The sequence below is a fragment of the Rosa chinensis genome, chromosome 3 (assembly GCF_002994745.2).
Source record: "Rosa chinensis cultivar Old Blush chromosome 3, RchiOBHm-V2, whole genome shotgun sequence".
Classification (NCBI taxonomy): domain Eukaryota; kingdom Viridiplantae; phylum Streptophyta; class Magnoliopsida; order Rosales; family Rosaceae; genus Rosa; species Rosa chinensis.
Window position 1 is genome coordinate 28,638,110 of NC_037090.1, and position 10,095 is coordinate 28,648,204.

The 10,095-nt window shown below is 38.2% G+C and overlaps 1 protein-coding gene across 1 annotated transcript; it reads right to left on the reverse strand.

Moving 5' to 3' along the window:
- Positions 1-3,415: 3,415 nt before the first annotated feature.
- Positions 3,416-5,216, reverse strand: LOC112192894. The gene has a single exon (XM_024332808.2). It carries the CDS (start codon positions 5,141-5,143, stop codon positions 3,569-3,571), a length of 1,575 nt encoding a protein of 524 aa, XP_024188576.1. The 5' UTR covers positions 5,144-5,216; the 3' UTR covers positions 3,416-3,568.
- Between the last annotated feature and the right edge of the window lie 4,879 nt (positions 5,217-10,095).

Genomic DNA, 10,095 nt, shown 5'->3' on the forward strand with positions numbered 1-10,095 from the left:
TTTTTTTGTTCAACTTTAAAAAAAAATATTTTTCTGAAAAATTCTAATAAAAATAGGAATTTTATTTTTAAAAAATTGATATTCAATTTGGGAAAGAAAAAATATCTGTCATTCTTTTATTCTTAAAAAAAATTATTTGGAAATACATTTTTTCATGTTTAGGCAAATATACCCTCAGGTTATTAGGGAGATTTAACGACAGTAAATTATATGAAATATGGATATTAAAGTGAATGAGTTAAATGATATTTTTGAAAACGCAGTGAGTTAAGTGTCGAATGTGTTATAACTCCATAACCAGTTATGATTTTTTATCTAGTCTTTACAACCAAAACTCCATATATATTGTAAGAAGAATTAGTAAAAACGCAAATTATATATGAATTTTCATGTGCCTGATCTTATTTCAAACAAAAAAAAAATTCCTTATCAAATTAAAGATTGAACGCAAGGCTTGCTCTTTCACAATTTGGATCTTTGGGTGTGGTTCTTCTCCTTTTATGACTTTGAATTGTCATGGGCGTAAGTTCAAAAACAAAAATGAGACCAAACATCTGACAATTATGAAGGTGGTTGTTGCACGACAGAATCAAACTCGTGTCTAGCGTCCACCAGTCCACCTAAGTCTAAGAAATTCCCCCTTCCCATTTTAGTCTAAGCAGTAAGATGCACAGATTACCACGAATTTTGAGTTTCCTAATTTTTACCTCTTATTTCGGCATCTTATATTTAGTTTATTTGCACTATAATGGAATATGCGCGATTTTTATGGATGACTTTTTATCGTATCGTTCGAATAGGTCTGTAATTGTATGTCAAGTTTGGGTGCATCGTCTGGTTCTGGATTTTCAGAACCAAACCAGCCGATCTCTTGTGAGTTGTGACACTAACTTAGCACTGCATTGAACCGCGCATGGCCGCATGGGGACCCTTTTAGTTGTTTTGAAAAATGACACTCTCCCACCACATCATGATTCAGACCATTAATGCACAGAAACAAAGTCAAACAAATTTGAGTATTGAATATCTCAGCCACCGAGAAGTCGAGAACTAATGTGAAGAGAGATCAGCCATTACGATTGAATTTACAACCTCCTGTTCTCCCACATGTTCTTTAGTCTCTAGTCTTTACCACATGTTTTCCCCTTCTCCAAATAGTTATTTCTTTGAATTAGGGCTGTCAATGGGTCGTGTCGGGTTGGGTTCGTGTCGGGTCAAGGTATTTATCGTGTTGCAAGATACAAACCCAAACCCAACCCATTTAATAATCGTGTCAAAAATTTAAACCCAAACCCAACCCATTTATTAAACGGGTTACCCGTTTCCAACCCGCTTAACCCATTTAATAAATAGGTTGTGTTGTGTTTGACAAAATGACTTATTTAAGGGTTAACAATGCGACCCATTTAACTAAAAAAATGCATAAATTGATTAAATTCACTAAAAACTCTACAAGACGAAGAATATAAATAATTATATATAATTCATAAATAATTCAATCCAATAATTATAAGGAAAAAATATTTCAAATTGTCTACTCCTATGATCAAATACTCCCAACGTCTAAAATTTCAGGATAAAATATAGCATAATCGGGTTATACGGGTTCACTTCGTGTTGGCGGGTTGACCCGTGGCCGACCCATTTATTAAATGGGTCATGGCGGGTTGACCCATGGCTGACCCGCTTTTTAATCGTGCGGGTTCAACCCGCTTTATTTCGTGTGGGTTTCGAGTCGTGTTATCGGGTCGTGTCGGAATTGACAGTCCTACTTTGAATAATAATAATTCCTAAGTTCACTTCATAATGGCATAACCCTTAATGAATATGTTTATCTATACTATTAAGAAAACTCACTTTGTCAGCCAAAGTGAGTGAAATAACATAAATATTTTTAGACCATAGGTCATATTAGAAAAAAAAAAAAGAAAAAAAAGGTGGGTTACAGATATGAAATTGTCACTAAAACCGTTATTAGTAAAAGTAAAAAAGGTTGTAAAATTGTCCAATACAACAATACACTTGGATTTATATCATATCCTTCATACGTGTTCAATGCATTTCTAACCATTCAATTTGATTTTGTATTTGACTGATTTTCAATCTTGGTGATCCTACATGTGTGAAAATCATAGTTAGTAATTTTTTTACTATACACGAATAAAACACATAATTAAAATTTTTTCTCAAAAATATTTTTGTATTTCGTATTTTTAAAATGGACTCTTTAAATTTTTTGTACTTTTGAAGTGAAAAATATTATTTTACGTTTTTTTCTTTAGTATTTTACACATATTATTGAACAAAAATAAATATAGTTTAATATTTTAAATGTAAAAATTAATTAATTAAAAATATTTTACCAAACTTTTCAACCAACTATTAAAATGTTAGAATAGTACGTATGTGTATTTTTTTCACATACTTATACGCATTTAGTATTTTACTAAATACGTTTAAAAATTAGGTTGAACAAGTGCAAACAAATGGATTCAGAAGTTCAGAATTCCAAATGTCAACTACTTTCGATGGTTAAGGCAACCGTTGCGATGATGTGCATGTTTTTATTAGCACCACGCCAAACCCACAGGTAGTAAATAAGGCCACGACGCCAGGTTCGGGGGTTTGGTAGAAAACGTAAGGCATCTAAAAGCAGTAAAGCCTACACGTTTTCAGAGCTTTGTTTGCCGCGCGCGTAAAAAGCAGCGAGAAAATTAAAATCAACGCGGAGGAGGAGAAAGAGCAAAAGAAGATCACAAGAGCACATGGCCTCATCAATGTCCTTCACAGCTCCCTACGCCCTCAGGTCTAGTAGTTAACTCACATTCCTCCCATGACCACACACACTTTTTGAGCTTCTCTTTCTCCCATCTCTCTGTTAATTGTTCTTGTCCGGTCTATTATTTCCTCCCCCTTTCACCGTTTTGGGGCTCCCAGATCTCTCTCATGTGGCCAGCTAGGCAAAACATGAGGTTGTGATTTCTATGATCTTAAACATGACCCACTTCCACCCCCTCCCCCCCCGCACTAATCACCACTCCCCTTAATCATTGGTCACTAAGCCTAGACAAATGTGGGTTTGCTTATACACAATCACAGCTACTGCTTAGCTGCTTCTTATCTTATGTGCCACATAGTCGCATACCCTTCTCCATCAATCCAGCATCAAAAGTTGCAAAAGTTGGGTCTTCTTAATTTTAATCCTACTCCAAAAGGGTAATAGTTTCTTAACGCTAACAATCAATCCAACATTAAAAAGTCGTGTTCAAAGCCAAAAGGGTAATAGTTTCTTGATAATTCAACATAAAAGAATCATTATTTCATTGAATGTGCTTGATTTGTACTGTACCAACAAAATTTAGGTCAATTCCAACCCTGAATGTCTGAGATCATCATACAAAATTACACAAAAGAATGTAATTTATTGCTAAATTAATATTATAAACAAGTAACAACAAAATTTGGAGTTATGGAGGGAATAAGAAAGAAAGAAAGAACAAGTTTTTTTTTTTTTGACAATATCTTAATAAGATTTCTATTCTTTTGCTCTTATTGTTTTATTTGTTTGCTAACAATCCCTATAGACAGAAGAATCTATTTCTGAAGAACAAATTTGCTTCATGATTATTGAATAAAGTTCATCATGATTAGTATTACCGCGTTGAATTACTGCGTGGGATAAAAGTGACCCAGGTGCCAGTGAACTCGGGTCCGGGATCGACTCGGTGGAAGTGACCAACTTGATGTTCTTCGATATGAACTCGTTCCCCACGAGTTGACTCAGAACCCCCGACTCGGTTACGGGGCTCTTCCTCTTCCTCTGCTGCTGCATACTCGCCCTGACGATTTCCGTTAACACCGTGGCTGACATTCGCCGAATTCCGCGAGCGCCGCCGGTGATGACGGCCGAGTTAACGGGGCAATGGGACTGAGCTGGGTCCGAGTTTTTCTTGCTGCAATGCTTGTTGGACATTGTGGATAACAGAACTGACTCGGCGCTCTTGTGCCTGACTCGGCCGAGTGGGTCGCCCAGTACGACCGAGTTCTTGACGTCGACCAGCATAACATGCTTGAAATTTCGTCGGACGCGGCCTAGTAGCATCGGGTAACAAGCCCACCTTCGTAGACTCATTGGAGCCACATGGTCTAGGAACCCATCCAGAGAGTTCTCCGGGTCAAGCTCGCCCACCTCGAACCCCACCACCGACCCGTAGCTCAACCGAGTCGACTCGGCCGCGTCCGCTTCACTGGAATTGCTGTGCATACTCCTCTTCCCCCACAGCGGCTCTTCAGTTTGCTTCTTCCCAAGTTTGAGAAACTGAGTGACATCGAAACCGGAAGTGGGTTTGTGTTGTGGACTTGTTATGTTCGATTGGCTGTAATGCCGGACGAGGTTCAAGAACGACTCGTTCTCTTCTTGGATTGCTGAACCGAACTTTGATGAAGTTGAAGATGCGAAGATGAAGATGATGTCGGCGCGAGCGGTGAGGCCGGACCTGTGCAAGAGTCTGATAAACAGTCGGAGCTCTGATTCGGTGACATCCACGTCTACATGACCCACAACAAGATCGGTCATGGCTTTAGTGCCGCGCCTGTATAAAGTGCCCATTCGCTGGAGAGCGAATTGGTTATTGCTCCTTATGGGATAGAGCAGTTTCTGCTTCTTCTGCTTCCACATTTTGCCGAACCAAGACGAAGAGAGGAGCAGACTGTGGTTCGTGTTTGTGTAGACGACATTACTGGGCTTGAAATCGGGGTTGTTCTTTGTGTTTGCCGGTGGAGAATTCTGAGAGAGAAATCTTCTAGAAGCGGTGGAGAATGGGTGGGTTTTGGAGTTGGGTTCGAAGGTGGAGAGGGTGAAGAGGAGGAGGGTGATGAAGACTAGAAGGGCACAGATAGAAATGGTGGACTGAGCTTTTGAGAGAAGAACATTATTGGAATTGCTTCGTTTGAAGGAAGATGACGGTGAGGATGTTGTTGAAGAAGAAGAAGAAGAAGAGAAGAGCATGTTGCTTTTATCAACAATGGCGTTGGCGGTGTTATCTTCGGGGAAGAAGACTAGAAGTAAACCCATGCCCCAATTTTCGCCGGAACTGCCAGGAGAACTGCTAGTGGTGCTCTTTGGCTTGGCTGTAAACCCCATGACCCCTTTTGTTCTCACCCTCTCTAGCTTTCCTTTTCTTTCCTTTTCTTTGTTTGGTAGGCGGAGAAGGCTTGGCTTGTTTTTCTGTGTGTGCGGAAGTCTATGTACGCATTTGGCCAAAGTTACCGTGGTGACTTTTTACAAAAAAAAAATTAAAAAAAATACCGTGGTGACATCATGTGATCCACTTGCTTTGGCCTCTCTTGCTCTAAATCCCATGAGTGATGATGATGGTTTCAGCGTTAAACGTGACATAAATACTCCTTGGTTGAAAACGATTACGTAAACAATGTAATTCGGTTATATATAAATACACGGGAATTACTGCGTGTATATTGCTACGAGTTTAATTATAATTGCCATAAGTTCTCCACTTGACTTGACAGATTAGCTAGTGAGAGGAGGAAGAATTCAAGAAGATAGTCATAGGATTCGGATAGATTAGGAAGAAAATTACCCTCAAATAACAGAAGAAGTATGGAATGATCAAGTTAAGTAATCAAATATGTCATAAATAAAGATTAGATCATAAGCATAATTGTTGACACTTTATTCTCAGTTAGTTTACAATTTCCTTTTCTTCTTTTCTATGGGTAATTATTTCTTTTTTGGTAACGTTTTTTCTTTTCTTAGTTTTATTTTTTGATTCGCTTACTAGTAAATTAATTTGTTGTCTTACATATGTGTATGTGTTCAGTGGGGCAGTAAGACAATGACTTTCAATTTGATGAAACGCGAACACGACAAAACTAAAGTGAATAAAAGCTACATTAATAACTATTTATCCAACATCACAAAATTGACTTAAATCATATCATTCTCACACAACCAACAACAACATAACCCAAAATGAATCCTTAAACCTAAATCATTATTATCCCCACAAACTATATCTAGCAAAACTGCCAAAGGAGACCACTACATTCATCTAACTAAGAAGAGAACATAGAAGATTGACGGGATACGAGAATGACTATGTCTCTAATGATCTAAAAGCTTATAGTAGTGAATAGTCCAACAAAATCTGAACCAATAATACTCTAGATCTAACGAAGACGACCAAAAATAGTTGGACATATAACAACGAAATCTTCAACTTAGAGCAAGTTCACTTGTTGTCACTAGGTCAGGGTCACTGGGTTAGACACTGTTCATCTTTTAATTTTTTTTCCCCCCCCACCCGTTGGGTTTAGGTCACTAGGTCAGCTTCTAAATTGACCTGGGCCATTATCTAGATCAGTTTGGAAATTGACCCAATGACTCAGACCCGACTGACCCAATGACTCAGACCTAACTGATGGAAAAAACATAGAAAAATAGTGAATAGTGTCTGACTCAGTAATCAGTGACCCTGACCTAGTAATCTAACTGATGAACTTGCTAGAGAAAGAATTAAACTTATGAAAAAAATGAGAAATGGTAGAAAATAAATTTTAATGGAAAGAGCTCATTGATAGAAAAGTTGAAAAGAGCTGGGTGATGGAATACTTAAATTTAAGAATCATGGAATCACCCTTAAAACCTTAAAAGCTTACTTTTAAGGACTTAAAAAAATTAAGAAACCAATGGAAGAGAAAAGGCGAGAACTAATTGAGGAATTTCCCCAACTTTCTCAACTCAAAGAAGTAAAGAACCAAGAATTTTACTATTATTTCTTCCGTGTCCATTTCTAAAGTTTAGGATCGACTATACTCCCCTTCCCCACACTTTTTTTTTTTGATGACCCTCTTCCCCACACATTGAAATAATTAGTGTACGTAACACTGTGACCGACAGGGTAACATTTAATTTTTTTTTTTGGTACAAACAGGGTAACATTTAATTTGGTTGTAAACAATCCAATGGGCACCTGTACGTGAGGTGTTACTATTGATACATGCAACAACTAACAAGTCGATCTGGATTCTAAATAATAAAATTGCAGAGATTGAATAACAATTATAATCTTTTTCCTTGTCAACTTAGGAATAATTTCTGCCAAAAATTGTATGTTCTAGTCACGTTTACTATTTAAGGACTATTACATAGAATCCAGTCATCCACTTCTAACAGTGATTAACTACTATACACATTGCATTTTGCAATTCTATTTGTCTGGTGGTTTCCACTTTGTCTTAATATGAGGATGGATGGTTTTGTAACACTCCACTATGGGGGGACAAAACAAGATAACTGCACAAAACTCATCCAACTACGACTAGGCTCAACTCACACAACTAATTACTTGATGTCTTTTTTAGTTACGAATTTGAGCTAATAGGCTTATCAATTGGCGTCGTGCATGCCCTCCTTTTATCACGAGCTACTGAGTTTGCTTAATTAATTCTTCTAACTCAAATCTTTAGTTGACTGCCATAGTTTCCTTCAGAAATTTTTTGATTAAATAAAATATATGATCAACAAAAGATGATGGAATTTACCGAAAATTCTTCTATGCATTGTTAGTGTAAAATGATTCAATACTTATTACGTGATCTCAGTCATTGATATTTGTAGTCAATTTTTTATGTAATAATAACAAAAGTGCACTTGATATAATTCAACAATCTATTTCTGTTTATGTAAGTACACGTCAGTATTTTGAACCATTTCCTGTAATTTATCCGGAAAATTAAACATAGGCATATCACCATATGCATGGCAAGTGAAAACTGTCGCGTTCTTGAAATAGAACTGTGGATCGTGATTCTCAACCAAAATTTTTTTTTTTTTAAATTGAGACTGATTATGGGTCAATGATTGACTGTCACCGACCGAAACGAGACACGAATATCTGAGGAGTGGGGGATCGTCTGAGATCGCGGCATTGAATTAAATGAAGGGTCCCCGGTGGGTGCTCTTGAGTCTCGTACCTCTCTCTGCTGCTGCTGCTGCTGTTTTGAACTTTTGACGGTAGCTAGATCTGAATCTAAATTTTTAGGAAGTTTCCATGGAGCCATGAACACGTGTTCATAATAAACCCATGTCGCCAGCTGCTTCTGCAGGTGGTACAGTACTAGTGTACTGCTACGTGGTTGGTTGGTAGTTGTAGGGTTTTATAGCGAGACCAGATGAGCCGCTAGCTCTGATGGTGTGAGCATATCGAGACCTCAGCTTTTGTTGCCTGGACTCTAGCCACTCTTCTCTCATCATGTATGTTTATTATAGGGGAGAGGATCCTCTCCTAACCTTCTAATCTACCTAACCTACCTAAGCTTTCAACTCCGTAATGACACGTGTAAAAACAACATCTAATGGTTTACATGGTGCCACGTAGTGTTTGACATCAAAATCCAATACACCCCATACTTCTCTCCCAAAAACCTCTACTCTCCTCAACATCGCGCTTGGGGAATCTCTTTCTCCGCCTTGGCCTCCCCGTCATCTCCTCCCTCCTCTCCTCCCTCACCGACGCCAAGTTCCAATCCTTCCCCGGCTCTGTCCTCATGACCACCGCCCGCGGAAAGTTCTTCTCCAATGACTTTGACCTCGCCTGGGCCCAAACCGGCGGCTCCTTCCCCTCCGCCGCCCTCCGCCGGCTCCACCAGATGGTCGTCACCTTCAAGGCTGTTGTGGTAGCAGATCTACGGAGGGAATATTCTCTCTCTCTCTCTCTCTCTCTCTCTGTGTTAAGTTTTTGACGGTTGATAAATTTCTTTCTGGGACTGGTTGGGATTCAATTGATGGGATGGAATTGGTTGGCACAAAATTGAGGTTGACTGCTGATTATCAATTGAATTGCTATTGTTCAAACCATGGCCAAAACCCAGACTGATCATCAATGACACAAAACATATTGCTCAAGTTTTTTTCTTTGACCATGTGGTCAATCCTCCTAGAGCATTGGACTTGATGGGTTTTGATGAAAGAGTTGCAGAAGGCCTTATCGTAGTAACAGTAGATGAAGGAAAAAGGGATTTGCTTATAATTATTGGGTTTGATGAGAGGGCTGTTAATAAATGGAGGAGTTCTTTCGTTGGATACTTGATTTCTGCAGAGTTGTTTCCACTTCTATTGCGCAAGAACTCTATATTCAGGTTGATAGATTATGCTGGTTCTCTATTTTTTTACTGCCATTATCTGCAAGACCCATATAAAAAATAAACGTGGTCAAATTCCCTACTTTAGATATTCAAGAAATCAACCAAAACCCAGAATAAGAAGAACAGATCGAGGGGGAAGAAAGAGAGGAGTGAAGGAAGAGACGAATAGAGAGACAAGAAAGATAGAAAAAGAAAGCTTGTGGACCGTAGGATGCATTATGTCCACGTGTCGCTACCTAGTCAAAAGCTTAGGTAGGTTAGGCAGATTAGGAGATTAGGAGAGGATCCTCTCCCTTATTATAGACCCTAACTAGTCGTCCCCAGAATTTTATTAATATACGACCACTGACCAGTACATACTATATAGCCTCAGCAGAAAACAAGATTTTTTTTCTTTTCTTCTTCTAGCTGTAAAACAAATTTGGGTAAGTTGGGTCTTCAGTTCTTCATGGGAAAAATAAAAAAAAACAAAGCCATTGCCAACACTTATCTGGTAAATTCAAACGAACGAGCCCTAATATAGTCATAGATGCTATCAATAGAGTCATCACCCTGTTTTGGAGATTAATCAAAATCACTGAAGACATAAAAAGGATTGCTACTCATTTTCATTTGATTTCTTTCGAGAATGTTTTAAGGGAAGTAGATTTTGTAGTAAATGCAATAGCAAACTTAGGCCACATTACCCCTATCAATGTGACTTGGACCAATAGAATTTCAACGGAATTCAAGTGCTTTGTTATTTGACACCGTAAATTTTTATTGTCCTATAGATTTTAATATTCAACTTATTTTCTTCTTCAAAAACGAACGAGCACTAGCAGTGGTCAAGTAGTCATGCATCGGACTACAAAATCAAGGAAAGACTCGAAGTTTATATTGAAGTCTTGTCCACAAAATAGTACTGCATACATCACTTTCTCGATCATC

Excerpts from the sequence above, each read along its gene's own strand:
- LOC112192894 (XM_024332808.2), bottom strand. The coding sequence starts at position 5,143 with ATGGGGTTTACAGCCAAGCCAAAGAGCACCACTAGCAGTTCTCCTGGC.